At 57.6% G+C, this 19,601-nt stretch overlaps 1 protein-coding gene across 32 annotated transcripts in view; it reads right to left on the bottom strand.

Moving 5' to 3' along the window:
* PTPRF (protein tyrosine phosphatase receptor type F) overlaps positions 1-19,601 on the bottom strand; it is an 88,082-nt gene that overhangs the window by 28,903 nt on the left and 39,578 nt on the right. For 14 of the 32 annotated variants that reach the window (XM_045476982.1, XM_045476981.1, XM_045476988.1 and 11 more), the window contains 6 exons: positions 15,450-15,467; positions 12,449-12,559; positions 8,664-8,675; positions 2,743-3,012; positions 672-1,253; positions 323-459 (listed from right to left, as the gene is read on the bottom strand). In XM_045476982.1, the coding sequence (XP_045332938.1) occupies positions 323-459; positions 672-1,253; positions 2,743-3,012; positions 8,664-8,675; positions 12,449-12,559; positions 15,450-15,467 (1,130 nt within the window). The remainder of the gene's footprint in view (positions 1-322; positions 460-671; positions 1,254-2,742; positions 3,013-8,663; positions 8,676-12,448; positions 12,560-15,449; positions 15,468-19,601) is intronic. The other 18 variants (XM_045477007.1, XM_045476987.1, XM_045476990.1 and 15 more) reach the window with 3 other exon arrangements.

The following is a 19,601-nucleotide window of genomic DNA, read 5'->3' as shown; positions in this document are numbered from 1 at the left end:
GACACCGCACAGACTACATGGCCACGAACACCTGGGACAAGTGGCTCCAGTGGGCAACTTTAGGGCTCCGCCAGTGCCGTGTAAGCCACAGAGCCCAAGAAACCCACGGACAGACCCAAGGACAGACTCTGCCCCCAGCACAGGGGCAACAAAGACTATGGAACCTTATCAGCCACGTGAGCCCCAGAGCCCCAAGGAGAACCCTGGAGGCTGCGTCCGTACAACCACAAAATCCAGAAAGCCTGCCTGGGTGAGCCCACCACAGACTCTAAGGGATCAGGAGGAGCCCCCCTCCTTTCTCCTGTCCCCGCTGGGCACTCACCTGCTGGCCTTCATCCTCCGCGGCCCAGTACACCAGCTCATACTTGATGATCCGTTCCTGCGGGGGCAGCAGCCACGAGAGCTGGATCCTGGTGTCCGACTCTGCCTCCGCCTGGAAGTCCGCCGGCTGGGCAGGCACTGCAACGCCCCCACGCCAGGCGCCGTGAACCTCACCGATCCCCTCGAGGGCAGGGGAAGACACCCTCGCACCCGTGTCCTGCATCCCAAGTGACCACGCGTGTGTGGAATATAGGCCCCCAAGCCCACGGCCTGACGGAAGAGGCCTCGCCTCAGCCTTGCCCACCCCAGCTCTGCTGTGGCCACCCAGCCAGCACGCTGCCCGCACTTACCTCCCTGCTGCGTCTTGACCTGGATGGTGGGGCTGGGTGGGCCGTCACCCACGGCAGTGAAGGCCAGCACGCGCAGGCTGTAGGTGATGCCAGGCAGCAGGCTGCCCACGGTGGTGAGGAGCCCGGCGTCTGTGTTGTGCTTGTGCCAGGCGCTCAGGGGGCGGCGGGAATCGGGAGTGTAGTAGACGCGGTACCCTCGCACCAGGCCGTTGGGCTCCTCGGGCGGCTCCCACTGCACCAGCATGGTGCTGGCGCTCAGCATGCGTGCCTGCACACGGCGTGGGGGGCTGGAGGGCGCCTGCTCCCCTGTGCGTGCCCGCACTGCCTCGCTGGGTGGTCCTCGTCCGATGCTGTTCACCGCCAGCACGCGGAAGGCATATTCTGAGAAAGGGCTGAGGCCACCAATGCTGTAGCGGGTGGTGGCCACGCCATCCACCTCCTGGAAGGGGCCCTCCGCACCTGCTGCACGGTACTGGATGCCGTAGTAGGACACGGGCTCTGAGTTCCCAGAGTCCCAGGTCAGGGTGACGCTGGTGGCAGTTGTCTCCGTCACCACAAGGTCAATTGGAGGCTTCGGCAGAGCTGGGAAGAAAGTGAGAGGCTCAGGATGGCCTGAGGTCATGACTCCAGGAGCCAAGCCTGCCTTTGATGTTATCCAACCAGAATGTGGTTGACCCCCAGAACCCACCTTGAAGAACAGCTTGAAAAGTTCAAGGTGACCTCTAAGGGCACCTAGCAGGGGATGGTGACCACACCTGTCAGGGCCTCCAGGGGCCTTTGGTCATCTAGTGTCTACCCACGTTACTTTGAGAACTCACTGGATCCTCACCTAACAACCTAAGACGCAGAGGTGGCATGGCCTGACCAGGTCCCATGCACACAGGCTGGGAGGCTGAGGTCTGCCTCTGGGGCTTGCCTGCGCTCCCTGTGGGCACCTATGTGTGACTGGGGCTGGTGTTGGGGAGAGATGCGCCTAAGGGAAAGGTCTGGATTTTAGAAAGTGTTGGGGCTTTGGGCCCCTCACACCTGTGGCTTGGCTCAAATTGAAGGTAGAAAAGCCCCAGATCCACAGCCGACCATTTAACAAATAATTGTCAAAAGCCTACTAAGTGCTGGGCACTGCGCTGGGGCTGAGGACACAGGTCACACAGCCGCACCCCTGCCCTTGTGGAGTTTACACTCTAGGGTGAGTGGGAGCACTGCGTCCATACTCGTGATTCCGGTGCACACAAGGACAGCAGACAGCGGGGTGCTGAGTTGGGGACATCCACGAGGGCCTCACAGGGCTGAGACCCGGACTGGGGGAGAACCAGCATAGTGAGGGCTGGGTGAGCGCCCGGCAGAACTGAGTAGTGCCAGCAGAGCTGGGTGAGGGGAGTGAGGATCCCGGTGTTTACCCTAAAAGCAACGGGAAGCCACTGGAAGGCTGTTTTCTTAAAAGAGAGTGGTGAGAACCTGCTTCACATCTTCAAAAGATCACTTCAGTTGCCGAATGGAGGACGGCTCTGAGGGAGGAATGGAGGCAGGGAGCCTGGAGAAGTGTGCGTATGCATGCCTATCCCAGGGAGCTGGTGGAGAGCCCACGCCCCCTTGGCCACTATTTCACCATATCCTTCCTGCCAGGGGGTTGGTAAACTTGAGGGTCTGGTGCCATGTAGTGGCTAGGGGGTCATACTGTAGCATCAGACTATAGCATCAGACCCCCAAGAGTTCAAGTCTCTGCTCTGTCATTTCCTCCCACGTGACCCTGCATCTCAGTTCCCTCATTTGTAAAACAGGAAGAGGGCCTACCTCCCAGCATAATACAAATGAAACAAAGTACTCTGTGCTTACCAGTGCGGTATCTGCCCACGGGAACTCAGTATCTGTTTGCTATTACTAACACTATGAATGACAGAAACTCCTCTCTCCACCAGTGAGGGCCAGGAGGACCCCAGGAGAGGGAGATGACCCCTAGACCTCATCCATCCCCACAACAGCCATCCTCACCAGCTACGGGTGCTGGGACCTCCTGTCACCCTGTGCGACAGGGCGGGCCGCACACCACGGCAGGCATGCTTGTGGCACTCACCTTTCACTGTCACCTGGGCTGTGGCTTCGATCATGCCCAGCGAGGAGATGGCCACGCAGGTGTAGTTGGCGGAGCGCACGACATTGCTGAGCTCCAGCACGTTGCGGCCAACAGGCATCTCATCCTCCTTGGTGAGCTCCTCAGCCCCCATCATCCACTTCACGTAGGGCATAGGTGCGCCCACCGCAACGCAAGTCAGGTTCACGCTGCCACCTGGCATCACCTCTTGGCTGCTGGGAGGGATGGAGAAACGAGGAGCCACACGGCGCACTGTGGGAGGAGGGAGAGAGGTACTCACGGGCCGGGCAGGACACTCCGGAGGATGGAAGGGCAGGGGCCCCTCATCCAGGAAGCCCCGCTTGTCAGAGTCAAACCCACCTCAGAGACAGGTGGGGTAGAGTCCCTGGGCCCCAGCTTACCACCTCCCACCACCCCACTTTTGGGCTAGAAGTAGCCCCCACACTCAGACCGGAACATAAGAGATTCCGCAACCAAGCTCCCACTTTACAGCCTAGGAAACTGAGGCCCAGAAAAGTCCTTTCTGCCCAGGATCACACAGGGACTCAGTGCAAGGTTCAGGACTCAGGTCTACACTGAGGGCCTAGTCTGGGCCACATCCCAGGTTGCCTTCCAGTGCCTGCCCCCACCTGCTCTTGACCCTCTCCAGAGGGGCTAACTGGGGCACCAGTGAGAGAAGTCCAGGCACCCGAGGGTGGAGGACCTCAGAGCATGGCTGGGGCAGGGCAGAGGGTCTGCCCAGGAGTGACATGGCCACCTTCTCTGGAGTCACTGCCTCCACCTCCAGGCTGTGACCCGAGGTGAGAGATGAGGGCAAGGGGCATGACCACTTGCCAGGACCTCAACCAGGCTCAAGGCACAGCCTGGGAACCCAAGGGGAAGAGCTGCCCCTCAGAAGGGGCTGGGTAAGGGGTCAGGGCAGGCCAGGGACGTGGTCCGCGGGCAGGATGGGCATGATGATGGCAGTAACACGATGAGGGCGCCGAACAGACGGCTTTCTGCGCCGATGAACAAGGGTCTCAAGAGGGAGGGTAGCTGGGCCTGGCCACGACCTCTGGTCTTGGGCTTTCCAGGCCAGAAGCTGTTCTGAGCTTCTCAGGCCAAGTTGTAGCCTGGAACCACCCCCCCCCCCCCCCGAAAGTTGGAAGCTGGGCACAGACATTTGGAACGTGCAGAAGGAGGGAAGGCAGGCAAGACCTAGCCATGGGCAGGCATGCGTGGCATGCTGATGGGTCATGCAGCTGGTGGGCGGGGGCACCCCTACAGACAGTGCTGGAGAAGGCAGGCAGCGAGGCTAAGGAACCAAAAGGCGGCACCGAGAGTACGTGCGGGTCTCCGAGGACCCTTGCTGGGGAGCCAGGGCATGCAAAGGACCCATGCTGTCACAGCAGGAGCACCTCCACCATAGGTTCCAGACTCTGCTGCTCAGACAGCCCAAACCACAGAATCAGAGCTGGAAGGGACCGCAGAAACCACCTGGTCCCATCTCTGACCTCACTGCACAGGGGTCAAGCTGCAGCCCAGAGACTAGACACCCAACAAATCACCAGGTCCTGTTAGCGCGTGGCTAAAGTATCTTTCAAACCCACTAAATTTCTTTCCAGACCCAGAGGCCACTGCCCCCACCAAAGTCTCGGCCACGGTGGCTTCCTCCAGGCCCCTCCACAAACAGCACAGTTCTGCTCACATTACTTCTCTGTTAAAACACCTGCATGGTTCCTCAGGCCATATGACCAGACCCCACCTCACTCAGCTCCTGCGCCAACTCTGTCCACACCACCTCACTCCGAGACCTCTAGACAGAACCCCCAAGAAAGCCACGTGTGACTGGCATCATGGGCTGAGTCTACTTCCCTCTGTGTCCCCAGGCTCACTTGGGATCTCAATGTGTCTCATGGACATCTAGTGTTCTGCCTTCTAGAATTGGCCTCTTCATCTTCTTTAGGGGAACTGCCTCTCCTCCCATTCTTGCTACGTGGGGCATGTGACCCAGATCAGGTTAACGAGATATATAGCCTTTGGACTTCTGCAAAAACTATTAGAACAGCTTTCTTTCTATACTGCCGTGGCTAACCTTAGAGGGACTGGGGACCACCTTTTGTAACACTTGGAAGAACACACTTGAGAACAAAGAAGTCAATTGAGGAGAATAGAGCTAAGACACACACCAGAGCCTGACCAAACTGTTTAAATATCTGGATCCAGTCCTGCCTGACACCAAATCTACCTCTACATATTTGAGTTTGGTTAAGACAAGAATCTCCTTGTTTTGCTTAAGCCAATTAAGTAGGTTTCTGTCACTTGTCCCAAAGCTGGGAGTCCACATGGAACAATGACAACATGTCACAGGTAGAGAGTTCTGCATGGCAGAGAATAGTTGGATCCTGGGCACAGCTGGCAGGAGGGACCCACAAGAGCGCCCTTTGAGCACTCACTCCCTCAAATGATACCAGAGTGAGACTGGGATGCACAGACAGAAGCACTGCCCAGCCTGGTGCTGCGGGCCCTCCCTGAGCTCCGGGGTTGGGCCTGGGGGGCTGGCAGTGGGAGGAGAGGTACGGGCAGGCAGGTCTATTTGCAGACCAGGCCCAGGCCTGCCGACGAAGGAAGGGGTCCAGCACAGTCCTGGCTTGGGTGGACAGGCACAGGGGAGCAGTCTTAACTGATCAGGTCTTTATTCTCAGCCCATGTCCTCCTCGTTCATGGGCACCGAAAGAAGCTCGGGGAAGGGAAACCACTCTTGAATATCTATTACGTGCTGAAGGCTTCCTTGCTAGAGATGCTATCACCTCCCAATTACAGACAAGAGAACCGACTTAAGACTGATCCTTCTAAGTGCCATGCCCGAATTTACGTATTACCAGGAGATCGTCTGTGTGATGAAAAGCTCACACCCTTTTGAGCCCTGGCTGATAAGTCTTAAAAAAGACAACTGGGAGGCTCTAGGGAGAAGCTTCTGGACAGCCAGGGCTGGCAGAAGATATTCTCCAGTTGGCAGAAGGATGGGATTTGGATGGGGCGCCTGGGTGGCTCAGTCGTTTGGGCGTCCGACTTCAGCTCAGGTCATGATCTCACAGCTTGTGAGTTTGAGCCCCATGTCAGGCTCTGTGCTGACAGCTCAGAGCCTGGAGCCTGCTTTGGATTCCATGTCTCTCTCTCTGCCCCGTCCCCCCTCACACTCTGTCTCTCTCAAGAATAAACAAACAAACACACAAAAGAAGGATGGGACTTGGAAAGCCTGTGCCAGGGGACACCATGGCTGCAAGCTTGACCCTGGTCAGTGGTGGAATCTTGGGGCCTGATTAGTCCCGGGACATAAAAACAAAGAGCCCCAGGGAAAGGAAGTAGGTCCTTGGCCAATAAACCTTGGGTCCCGACCTAAGCAGTATAGAAAGCAGTGTAGAAAGTGCAGGACTGTACTCCAAATAGTCCTGGGAGGACAAGGTCTTCTGTTCCACTGTCAGGAAGTGGAGGCCCTTCAGAATAAACGTTGAGAATAGTTTTGTTTTCCCTTGTATTTTTCCCCTCCTACCTGCAGGTGGAAGACAGAACATTGCGGGGACTAAGGATGAGGTCAGATGTGACCCTTAGGATCATCCCTAGCACCCGGGCAAGGGTCTCAAGCCCAGAGGCTGCTAGGAATGCACCCTTGACTTTGCCGGAGCACCGGGCTTCGGGCACGCACAAGGAGCTCTGGAGCGAGACTTCCCAAAGCTCAGGCTCATCTTCCCTGCAGTGTGAGGGAGGTTAGGGTATGTCTGCAGAGGGAGGGTGGGGGCAAGAGAGGTAAGAGGTGGCCTCCTGGGATCCCGAGTGCCAGTGGGGGCCCTGCACCCTGGACCTGCCTGGACAGCCACCCCCGCCCTAACAGCCAGGAGTGGCCGGCGCCTCCCTGCTGCAGCCCCATGGTCACTCCTCCCACCGTCCCAGACACAAGGCCTCCAAAAGGGGCAGAACTTGCCCTGGACTCAGTCTATTGACAGAGCAACAGCAGGGAAGAAAAAAGCCAGAGCCAGGAAAAATGCACTTAGGTCTAATCTTGGGCTCCAACAATGCCGGTCTATTACTGTTCCCCGTGCATCTTTACTGCTGACATTTTATAGACAATTTCCAAAACAGGGCTCTGCCATGTCTGGATTATATTTCAGCTGTAACTTTTAAGTCTAATTATTTGCGCTGACAACCCCCTATAATAGGGCGGTGTGGCGCCCGGAGGCATCAGCATTCAGTGGAGTGACAGCCTAATCGCAGGGGGAGGCAGCCCCGCAATCTGCATTCACTCACAGAAATTTCTCTGATGAAAATAACACAACATTAAGGAGGGGATGAGGGGCAGGATCCACTGTATCAAGATAAAATAACTCTTTAATAAATAACCTTGTGGCTGCCGCAGAGCAGTAATTAAATGCCGGCGCACTCGGCACACAGTTTTAAGTAAAGCTGGAAAAATGTAAGATGTAATTATCAGCGCCAAACAAATTACCAGCCCGGCAAATCCCCCTGGAATATTTAGAAACTCATTTCTGCTTTCCTGTTAAATATTTGTATACGTGCTTATTTTTGGTGGGACCACAGAGGGGGAGACAGAAAAGGGATGTGGGACCAGGATGGTGGGGGAACGGGTGTAGGGGGAGGCGGCCGCAGGCAGGCTGGGCTGTCTGCTGATGACTGCTTTCTGGACGCCCCGGCAGATCCGCCTGGTCAGCGAAATGGTGTAACCGAAATGCCCCAGAGCTCAGGAGCGCATATGGACGGATGCTCAGGGCTGATATCTGAGCTGGGGCCTCAGCCCTCCTCCCGACTGACTCTCTTCTCCCTCACGGAGGAAAGGGGACCAGGTGGTCGGAGTCTGCTCCCTGGGGCTCAGCCTAAAGCCCAGTGGACAGGTGAGTCTCCTCTGACCACTGAGATCATGTGACACAGGAATGAGTGCCAGCCTCTGCTGCTGGCCCCAAGGCTAGCAGTAGAGGTCTGGCCCTGAGGGTGGGGCTGAGAACAGAGCCCCATGTGAGAATGTTCTGGAATGGGCTGGAGCAGGGTCTCTGCGGAGCCCTTCCCAACCTGTGGCTGGGCCGGGGCCTCTTCTGGCTCCCACGTGGGCCTTACCAGGTTACAGTCAACTGTTCGGTCAGGTGTGAGCTCCCTGAATCTGAATGCTCAGCGCCCAGCACAGGCCTGAGGAAACACCAGAGGGCTGGGAGGGCCTGGGCAAAGGGGCTGAGGCAGGTGGGAAGATCTTCATTCAGCTCTGATTGGAAAGGGGGAAAAGACAAGAGTGTAGATTTCCTTCGTGCCCAAGATGATGCCACCCACCTGTGCCATGGACACCAAACTTCACGAGGCCCATCGGGGCTTGGTGGGAACCTCAAGGTCAGGGCAGACCCGCAGGACTTTGTGGGGTGAGCTCATTCTACATTAGCCTTTTCCCTTCGTCTTTCCAGTGGCTGCAGCTGAGCTCGGGCAAAGGTGGAGTTTAGGTGATACGGTTGTGGAGAAAGGCCCCACAGGTGCACGTAAGGCTCTACTGCTCTCAGCTCCCCCAACCACTCCTGAGCCCCACCTGGAACAGAGAGCTGGCCCGGCCCAGGCACAAAGGGGGGCACAGTTTCGTGTCATGCACCATGCCTGCCTGACCGCCCCAGCAGGGGAGCCCAGCTAAGGGGACATGCAGCACGTGGCACATCAGGGACCCAAGCGGCACAAACATGCAGGGCAGGGGGCCAGCCCGCCCACCCCTGGTCCTGCCGGCCTGCCGGCCCAAACAGCAGAGAGCGGAGCCCGACTGGCGGGCAGGCCTGGCTGGAGCGAGCCTGAGGGAGCTGACGGAGCCCTCTGGGCCATACTGACGGGAGCATCCCATCGACGGGCGAACTGCAGATGGATAAGAAGTGAAAAGGACCAACCTTCTCGCTGATCTGAGAGATGAGAGTTTGGGTTGATGGCAGAGTGCGATGAGGATGAGGAGGGAATAAAAAAAAGACAAGGAGAAACACAGAGAGAGTAAAAACAGGCCAACCTTCAACTGCCCACACAGCACGGAAACAAGACAAGACTCTTGTGCCCCACGCACACGCACGTGCACGCAGGTGCACGCGGACCACGCCGCTCACGAAAGACTCAGGACTCATGGAGGACATGGTGGACAGGGCTGGGTCCCACTGGCAGGTGCTGGGGCGCCAAGGGTGGGACAGGGCGGGGTGAAAGGGGAGGACAGGCGGCCCCCATACCTCACACACACCCCACGGCTCGACAGACCCAGTGAGCTGGGCTCTGGGGTCGGGGCCCACCCAGCCCACAAACGCACCAAGGCACACGGGCTGCTAGATTCCCACCACCTTCAGGAAGCCCCACACTGCACAGCACCAGCTTGAGGAGCTGGTATGGACACCTATGGGGAGAAAGGCTGTAGAGACACTGCCCCGTTGAGACTCAGCTGTGGCCAGCGGCCAGCTCCCTGTAGAGAAGGGGGAAGGTTGGGCGTGGCCACACCCTGGCCCCTGGCAGCTCTGTGTCCTGAGAGCTGGAGGAGAGAAACGCTGTGGATGGAAGGAGAGTGTGAGTCACTCAGAGACAAAGACGTATGGTGACACAGAAAGGCTGGTCCACCCAGCCTGCCTGGGCCCGCTGGACTGTGGGTGGAGCTGTGGGCAACTGTGAGCAAAGGCACGTGTAACTGGATGACGCATCCCCAACAGCTATCTCGACAGCAGCAGGGGTCACTGGCCACCAAGCACTTCCCATGTGCCTGCCACTGTGCCGGGAGCTTCACACATGCTGTCCCATTAAATGCAGCGGCTGCAGGGGCTCAGACAGAGAGCGGAGCCCTGAGAGTTTGGAGGACAGAGGAGATGCAAGGCACCGAAAACAAATCCAAGGAGGAGATGTGGCCTCGAGCCCAGTGGACACAGCGGGAGAAGAGAGATGGAGGGAGGTGAATGCTGGCAGGGAGGCCGTCTATCTACTGTAGTGGTTCCCAGCAGGTAGGGTCCCCCCAGGCGACACTGGGCAAGGTCTGGAGAGGTTGTGGATTGTCATGGCTAGGGGGTACTGCTGGCATCTAGGGGGCCAGAGGTGCTGCTAGACATCATACAATGTCCAGGATAGCCCCACATAACTGAGTCATGCAGCTGCAAGTATCAACTATGCTGAGGTTGAGAAACCTGGGCTAGAGTCCACACCAACCCGGATGCCGAGGCTCCCGACAGCTGGAGCCCACTGGCCTGGAGGGGCCCCAGGTGCCTGTGCTGGAAGGAGACCTCAAAGCCGCTCTGCTGGCAGCAGGCAGGCACTGGGGGATTTCTCCATGGGCGGCGCACTCACAAGCAGGGTTCAGGATAGAGCTGGTGGCCAGCACAGGAGAGGCAGTCTCAGAGGAGCTGGGGCTGATGGGCCCTCTGCACTGCTGGGGGTGGAAAGCAGGGGCTTTGCCAGGATAGAGATGAGGAGCGGTGGGGACATGGGAAGCAAAAGTCCTAGGAGCAGGTTTTCCAGGTGTCTACAAGTCTCATTACAAGTCCTGGGGCTACGGGGCAAATTGCTTTTGACCAAACAGGGCAGGTACAGGTTCAGGTGGGGCCTGGGTATAAGTCAGGTCTTGGGGACAGAAACTTAGGGCTGAACCTTACATATCAGGGCCTACAGGAACATGTGTATGAGGGAGGAAAAGACAGAGCCAGGTTGGGATGGCCTGCCTTAGGGTCCCTGGCAAGTGGGGCTGAACTAAAGAAACTCCCACACTCCCTGCCCCAAAGACTTTGTGGGTATTGGCCAGAAAGGTGATTTAGGAAGACTTGGTGGGAAGGGGGGATGGACCATGGCAGGGTCCTGCCTGAGGACCTTGTGTGGCTGGAGGTAAGAGTTCCCTGGTTAGTGCCCGGCTGGCAGCTATGGTGGCTGAACTCTCCTCATCTCCAAAGAGACCCACCGCCTTGCCTCAGGGCTGAGGCCAGTGTGACGGTGACTTCAGGGACTACCACCCAGTCAAGATAACAATGCAGGGTCCATCACCTATGTCTGGGCCTTTTCCTGCTTCAGGAAGACCTCCTGCAGCTCTGCTCCAGGAAATGTGCCCATAGGACCAGCTCATACCCAGGCAGCAAGGGTTTCTGCCGGGCCTCTCCTCTCCTTGATGCAGCCACTCTGGACCCGATGATCTTTTGGAAGAAGTGTTCAGTCAGGACCGCAGAGCACTTAGAATGGACAGTCCAGGTGGGAGGAGGCATCTAGGGCTGTTCCAGCTGCTCCTCTCTAGGAGGGGACTTGTCAGACCCCTTGTATGCCAGTCAGAAGCTCTGGCTGCAGCCGTGTGGGGAAGGGCTGTGCACCTCACAACTCCACTCTCTTGGCCTTGTGGGTGGCTCTCAGGCGCCTGGCCTCTCTGCTCGGATGCTGTTCTTTAAGATAGGCCCCGGGTCCACTTAGGCGTGCCTTGATGAGGGCACCTGACAAGGGGGCTGAGTGGGGACCTCCCACCCCACACCCCCAACTCTGATGAAGACAGTTCCATGGTCTCTGAAGCACAATTTGCCTGTCATCCAGTGGGCTGGCAGGCTGGGCCTCTTGGGAACCTGTGCCCTAACACAGAGCAGCTCCTCCATAACTATATGGTTGAAGGCCTGATTTTCCCTGCCCTGTCTGACCATGTGGCCCCAAAGAGTGGGACAGGCCATTGACAGGGCCTGGGCAGACAGGCAGATGACTCCCTCAAGAAGCGGCCCTAAGCACTTAGCATGATGAAGTCATCACTGCAAGGAAGCCGCGTCCACTTTCCTTTTCAAATCCCCTGAGTGGAGACAGTTTCACTTGTAATGATGTCCATCTGTGCAGGAGGGCTAAGTGAGGGGATGTGGGAGGAGAAGCAGGGTCCCTGCTGGGCGCTGTGCACACCAGACCCTGGGTATCCTCAAGAAGGAGCAGGTGGCCGGCTTTGGTCACCCGTGGGCTGTGAGCAGAGCAGACACTGGACACTCCAAAACAGTCCCCAAGCCCTCTCTGCTGGGTATCTGGACTTGTGAAAATGCACAATCCATTAAGTCCCAGCAAGGAACACCTGAAACACAGTAGGTGCTCACCTACAGGGGCTCACAACTACCTCAGACTGACTCTCTCTACAAGGGTCCTGGCTGGTGACAGAGCACAGCCGGCTCTTCCTCCAGGAAGGCCCTGGGCAGACCTGGCCTCCAGAGGGGCAGGTTCACCTGGCCTGGAGGTCCCCCTGCCCCCGCCAGCTGGGGTAGGCAGGACAGACTCGAGGAATACTGGGCCGGTATGCCCATGTTTACACACAATCACGTATGCTCGCCTGTGCACACGCGCGCGCGCGCACACACACACACACACACACACACACACACACACACACTGATAGTGAGAAGTCTGCTTGGAAGGCTCGAGACTCCCGTGAGGCTCTGGGCCCACGTGGCAGGACCTACAAGAGATACAAATGCTCCCAAGAGCGGCTGCCTCCCAGAGGGCCTGCAGAGAAGGAAGGAAAAGTAGCGGTAGACATGGGGAGTCTGCCCAGTGGGAACGCTGTGACGGCTGTTCTTGCTGCGGCAGAAAGAGGTAGGAAAGGAGAGACTGGGCCCACGGCAGCCCCCACCGTCCACACCAAGGGCTCCGGACAACATGCCCAGCAGGGCCAGTTCAGCTCCGCAGAGACAGGGCTGGGCTCTGCCTGTATCCTTACCTCGCACATACAGGTTGGCGGGGGCCGAGTAGCGTGTGCCTTTAGAGTTGGTCGCCACACACTCGTACTTGCCTTGGTCCGACTCCTCACTGCTCTCAATCTGCAAGGCACCTGTGAGGACACAGCGACAGAGGTCAGGCCTGGAACACGGGGAGGGGGCTTTGACAGCATTCGGGCTTGTGTTGACGAGATGTTGCAAAATCGGGGCCACGCCTGGGCACCAGTGTTGCTTCCAGGAAGCTCTGCCTGATGAGCCCACTGGCCTCCCGGCTGGAAGCAAGGGTCACACTCTGGAACACAATCCTCCTTGTTCTGCCCTGCAGTCTAGTAGGGCCTGTGGGCTGGGCCAGGGGCTCCATCACACCCCCTACCGCCCTGGAGTGTCCAGCACTACAGTCCGTTTGCCAGTGAGCATCCCCATTAGTGCTCCCAGACCTACCGGGCCTGCCAGGCAACGCGGAGCCAGGCATAGGTGGGAGCAGCCTGTATACCTGGGGGCCTGGGAGCTGCAAGCATGCAATGGCTCTCATTGGGCAAGAGCCTGAGAATCCGCCGCCCGCCAGAAGTCCACAGGAAGGAAGGGGCTTGCTCTGGGGGCCTGGTGCCCTGCTCACAGCACCCATCTTCTCCTCCCAACCCATCCCCACCCCACTGGCCCCACCCATTCCGGCTCCTCTCCTCAGCCTGGTCCTGCTAAAGTGCTTCGACCCACCACGGCTGCTGCATAATTCAGGAGGCTAATGGAGGCTGTAGCTCCCACTCGGGCCAGTGCCCTGAGGGGCTGCTCCGGCCGCAGACGGACAGACAGGAGCCAGGATTCGGTGGGGGGGGGGGGGGAGGGGGCGGGCAGCTGAAAAGGACCCTCACAGAGGTCCAGTTGTGGCAGGTACAGGTAGGGGAGCCCAAGGCAGGGGGCAGGTGGCAGGTGTAACCACTTGACTTGGCCACCCCCCAGCTCTGGCAGTAAACACTGGAAAAACACTGTTCATGAGCGCACACCAGAAAGCTATCTGTGACAGTAACACCCCGAGGCACAGGCAACACCCCCTCCCTGGAACAAACCGACAGACAATCAAACCCACACAGGACAGCCCAACGGACACTTAACCCCATAGCACACAGCCTGACAGAAAACCGTTGCCTGCATGGAACAGCCAGGGTGACCCTGACAGCCCCACCCTTTCCAGGGGACGCTGGTTGATGGTCACCACACCCACACAGGACACAGACAGAACCTGCGGGACCCCACCTGACTGGACTGGTCAGGGGCCACAGGAAGAGTTCCACATCACACTCTAGTGGCCCAGCCCCCAGGGGAGGACCCCCACGGGTCCTGGCTGCGGCCTCTTCACTGCCTGACACCCCTCTCCCACCACCCAGGCCCAGGGCAGCAGGAGGGGCCCTGAATATGCAGGGGGCTGGGCGCTGGAGGTGGGGGAAGAGGCTGCGAAGGCTCAACCCCGATGCAGGACAAAGGGCTGGCCTGCTCCCTGGTCCTAGCCTCAGCCCTCCCCACTGGGCGTCAGGCAGCACGAGCATGAGGGCCCAGCGCACGTGCCAAATACCCATCTCCTCCAAGAACAGCCCTGTTGGGCACTCAACAGGTCACGTGTATGGGATGGATGGACGTTGTTACAGAAAATGTTCATTTGAGCAGGTGGGGTCAGGCCCCTGGCTAGTGGTGGGGTGGGGGTGGGGGTGCTGCACTGGGTCGGCTCAGCTGGGGAGCGAGGGGAGACACAGTGGCTGATGCCACAGGCAGGGACAAGTAGTGCCTGGGTGGGACCCCTGCTGGGGGAGGAGGCTTCCCCCCCCCACCACCACCACCCCCGTGCTGAGAAACAGGACTGGTCAGGGGACCCAGTTCAGACCCTGAGCCTATATGCACACAGAAACTCCCAAACCTGGAGTCAACACCAAGCCCCAGCGGCAGGGACATGAACTGGTACAGGCTGAGAGGACGGGTGGGGGGTCTGCAGGGTCAGTCCTGTCCTTGGAGGGTGATGGACAAGACGCCCCACAGGGAGGCAGCTGCTCCTCAGCCCAGCTTCCGTCCTGAGACCACCCTGGCCCTGGACTGAGGGGTCTAGAGGTACCCGAGGATGCTGAGGGACGTGTGAAGAGATGAAGTGAATAAAATCAGTGCAGAAGCAACCATTTTACAGTGTGGCTGCTCCAAGCCAGACACTGCCCAGACCCCTGTCTCCTCCTCTAAATCTCATGAGCCCTGAGGTGGGCCCTGGCCCCGATTTAAAGATGAGGAAGCAGACTTCTGAGAGATGGATTGATTTTCTGAAGGTCACACAGGTGAGTCAAACTCGCACCCAGACCTCTGAGTCCAGAGTCTGATTTCTGAAGCCCCAGGCTGCAGGGCTCTGGAAGCAGCTGGGGCTGGCAGGTCATTTGATCTGGTCACAGCAGACCCTGGTTATTCTGTGTTACTGCAGCACCTACACTAAAGTCTTCACTGCATGTTCCTCCTAGCGTGTGCTGAGCTAACGGGATTTACAGGATGGTCCTCACCCTGTCCTAGGGCCAGGAGGTTAAAAGGAAGTCAAGCAGTCATTGAGGGCCCCAAGAAAAAGGAGCTTCTTGGGAGGCAAGGCAAGGCAAGGCCTGGTCACGCTGCCCCACTTCCTGGGAAGACTCGCCATCTGTGACCGGGCTTGGGGATCAGCACTTGGCTTCGCTGTGGGAGCTGACAGGGTCCCTTCTGTGGGGCTGGCCTGGAAGGCCCAGGAAGCAGGGCTTGCCATCCCCGAGGCAGGGCTCAGTGGAGTTATTTCTACAGTCCAGACTTGCAATGGATGAGTCCACAGGAGGGAATGACCAAGAGTGGAGGTGTGTGGTGGCCGGTGGTGCTGAGGGGACCGGAGCTGGAGATGAGGAGGCTGGAGAGGTCGGGATGGGCATGGGGGAGGTGACGGACTGGACGGGATGGAGTGGTGGTGACAGCAGTGGCGTGGCGTGGCGTGGCGAGATGCACGGACAGCATTCTTACCTCTGATTGGTGAACCACCTGGCGAGGTAATTTGAATGCAAATAAGATCAGAGAGAAGCATTAGTACAAAAGGAAGGAAAGCCACAAAAAGCCAAACCAGATAAAATAAAACATGAGAAAGGGCCTTAAATACACGGAGAAATCGAGGCCCGAGTTAGGCCGACGCAGGTGACAAGTGCGCAGGCACCAGGCTGAGCCAGGCTGAGTGAGGGTGAAGCTGTGTCCCCCGGGTCACTGGCACTGCTCTGAGGAGGTGAGGGAGGGTGGGGCCGGGGATATCGGGGCTGGAGGTGATGGGACTCAGGAAGGTGGAATCAGGGCTCCTGCAGACCCAGCTGGCTGAAGCCAACGAGGGGAAAAGTGAATAAAAGTAGTAGCAACCCCACTCCTTAAGGGCACCTAAATTTCACAGGTGGGTAAGATTTCAAAACAAAGCACTTACCAAAAGCAACCAAGGAGGTTAAGCACACAGAAAGGGCCAAAGGGAGGGCCTGCCATAGGCCACCACCACCAGGCCAGGTTTCCCTCAAGCAAAGCAGACATACCAGCCAAGCCCCACCATGGGACTCGGGGTGAACTTACACCCCAGTAGCAAACGCCTTCTACAGCCCACTCGACCCTGCTAAAAAGCGAGTAACTATTGAGTTTACCCCCCACCTGACTGGTGAGAGCCAGGGGCCGGTGTCCCCTCCCTGCCTGTTCAGTGCTTCAAGCCCAGAGGGCCAGACGCACACCTCCAAATGCCTGGTGCAGGGTGGAGATCCAGAGCCTGGATCTGCACCCTGGTGCAGGGTGGTTACGAGGTCTGAACAGCTGCCTTCCCAGCAGGTGCCTCCTCTGAGGCTGTGTTCGGGCCCCATCTTCTACCTCCGCCTCATCCAGAGGAGTAAGGAGCCTCCGGGCGAGCCTGGGCCCAGGGCTGTCCACCCTGACCCTCTCTGCCCATTGCTACGGGAGGGAAATATGCCAAAAGACAAATCAAACACTGATTACTCTCTCATTAAACTTGATGACAACTGCCTAGGAGGAATTATCCATGTTCACACGGGAAAGATGAAACAAGTGACTTGCCCAAAGCCCAAGGTCACATGGCCTGTAAGTGAGGTCGCAGGAACCAATCAGGTCTGGTGCACAGCCTCCCCACTGCAGATACAGAGGCTGGAGGGGAGGTAAAGGCAGCTGCTAGGACCTGGGCTGGGGGTGTGAGGGGCTGCAGAGAGACTGGGAAGAACCATCATCACAGTGATCCTCCAGGCATGGTCCAGGGGACCTTTAGTGGCCCTGAGACCCTTTCAGAGGGTCCACAAGGTCAAAACTATTTTCATGATACTAAGAAGTTATTTGCATTTTTCACTTTTGTTGTCTTGTGAATATAGAGTGGAGTTTTCCAGAAGCTCCGTGAAGTATGATACTGCAACAGAGCAAATGTGGAAGCAGATGTGAGAATCCAGTGACCATCTTCGATCAAGCCCCAAATTAAAGAGATTTGTTAAAGTGTAAAACAATGCCACTGTCCTCGTGAAATGTTTGCTTGAGGAAACATAATTGTTTTTCATGAAAACATACCATTTAACATATAATGGTTTTTTTAAAAATCATTTTAAAGTTTAAATATTTAAAACCTTTTCAGTCTTAATATCTAATATGGTAAATGCTGACAGGAAAAACCTCCAGAAACGAAAGCTCCTTGAGATCCTCTAATATTTACAATCGGAGGTGCTAAGACGAAAAAGTCAACAGCCACTGATCTACTTCTACAGTGCTTGCTAGACATGGCAGGGGGTGGCTGTGTAAATGGCCCAGGACTCGGACCCCTAGCTTCTGGCCTCTGCTCTCCCCAAACCTAACCTGCTGTGTGACGAGTCTCTGGACCTCTCGGAAGAGTAATTTCTCTACCAAACTGAAAGAAGAATTTGCCTTACCATTTCACAAGGTGGGTGTGGGAGACTGGCAGGGACCCAGGAGTCTGCATTGCTCCCGAGAGGTGCCAGTGTGCTCAGGCCAAAGGGAAATCATGACCATGCACCGCCAGTGTGCCCGCCTGACAGACCCAGACCCTGATGGGTGAAGAGGGTTGGGGGGCAGGCTCTTCTGGTCAGAGCTGGGCCAGCCAGCAGAGTAGGGGACTGCAGGCGTCAGGCCCACCCTGAAGCCTGCTCCGCCCTTGGCTCTGGGTCCTATCTGCCAGAGCCGGTGGGCCTCCGCCTGCAGCCAGATGCTGGCATTTCTGCTCAGGCCCTGTGGTCTCAGCTCAGGTTTCAGAGGGTGTGGAAGGAGGCTGTGCTCTGGGTGAGAACGTAGCTGTGTGGATCAGGTTGTCCTCGACGGTGATGAGATGGCGGCTTGCACATTTAGGCCACTGAGCAGAGCACGGGAGGTCTCCTTGGCGCCCTGTCCAGGCTTGGCAGAGCGTGTGGGCCACCAGCTCCTTTCAGGACCCGGCAGTGGCTCTGAACCCCACTTGGAGACTGGCCCCTGCTAGCTGCTCCAGTGACACCATCTGCTCCTGACTTGATTTCCATTCTTCCTGAACTTGTCTCCATTCCTCCTGGGTCCACCATGGGCCTCGAGTTCAAATTCCCAACAGGCTCCTATGTCAGCACATCATGTCACTTCAGTGAGGAAAGCGCCCGTGGAGCAGAGCTCACACGTGAGTAAGGCTCACACCAGCTGCCTTCCTCTCCAGCTCCTGTTCCGGGGCCATGCCCCGTGACATGTGCTGTAGCTCAGCCTGCAGGTGCCTGACAAGTTCTGGGGACCGGTCAGGGAGGGCCTGAGCCCTGGAGAGGATGGGGCCGTGGAACTCTGGAGGGCCCGCAGTGTCCAGCCACTCCCCAGGTCCCAGATTTGGTGTATGCGATACTAGAAGGCCTCTGGGTGACTGCACAGGGGGGCTCCCTGGCTCTGGATCTCCACGTGTGACCCCAAGTGACTCCCCTAAGTCAGCTGTAAAGTGGGCATGATAATCACAGCCTGTCCTACTTCTCAGGCTTGGGGAGAATCAAATGCAACAAAAGGCAGGAAAATACTTTGTGATCTGTCGGCGATGCGTAAACTGTGACGGTCCCTGTAAACGGCTGAGTGCTTGGGGGCCTGATTCCACTCCACTGAAGGGATATCCTTGTCACATGTGCAGGGCACCCTTTTAAGTGGTAACAGGACGGGGCAGCAGCGACTGGAGTGGAGGGCCAGGCAGCAATGGGGGAGAGAATCCTGTCTGTCACTACAGAGGTGGGGGGATTGAGACCCCAAGGGTGTCATCCTAGGAACTGGACCCTGGGTCCACAACCCTCCAGGTGACGGCTTCCAGGTGGCAGTAAAGGTCAAACGAGGTCTTCCTCAGAGCTAAGAAGCAGGAGAGGTGGACATTGGTCTGCAGGAACAGGGCCCAAAGGTCACGTTCATGAAATAATTTATCAACAAGGGCTCAGAGATACCTGTCCTACAGGTGGGTTTGTGCTAGGAGCTGGGGGAGACCTTGCAGCTGCACGGCAGGGAGCCAGACCCAGGCCCTCCCTGCAAGCGGCACCTAGCCTAAGTGAGCAGAACAAGAGCCAGGCAGTAACAACACAGGGCGGGTGCGTCCTGAAGGAGTAGGCCTTACTTAGGCAGAGGAGGGAGAGGCTTCATGATCTGGTGAATTAGAGCAGAGGGCAAGGATGGGGTCAGGGTGGTTCAGGGCAAGTGGGGAATGGCCACTGGTAACAAGAGCCCGGTTCACGGAGCCCTCCCAGTACCCGAGGCAGCAAACTACAGTTTCCACTGCTGTCGTCTCACTTAGTGCTTACTGTCACTCCTTTTTAATGGTGAGAAAACAGAAGCTCAGAGCAGTTAAAGGACTTAACAGAACTGCTAAGTTGGGTAGCTGAGATGGAGGAGGTAAAGCTGGAGATGTGAGCTGGGAAGATCGAGAGGGGTTCCATGTGCCTTGTTCGGGAGCAGGCGCCCGGCCACTCAGGCAGTGAGAGGCCACTGCGGTTGTCGGAACATGGAGGCACCAAGGGGAAAACTGACAGCTGCTGGGGGACAGATTCCCGGGGGGAGCCTGGAGGCAGGGAGGGCAGTGCTCGGCACTGCGATATGACCGAGGCAGCAGAAGGAAAAAGAGGGGTCCAACATGAGAACCATGTGGGTGATGAGAAGATCTGATTC

This window comes from Leopardus geoffroyi, chromosome C1, assembly GCF_018350155.1.
Source record: "Leopardus geoffroyi isolate Oge1 chromosome C1, O.geoffroyi_Oge1_pat1.0, whole genome shotgun sequence".
Taxonomy (NCBI): domain Eukaryota; kingdom Metazoa; phylum Chordata; class Mammalia; order Carnivora; family Felidae; genus Leopardus; species Leopardus geoffroyi.
Note: the sequence above shows the minus strand (reverse complement) of the source record. Positions and strands in the feature narration are given on the sequence as shown.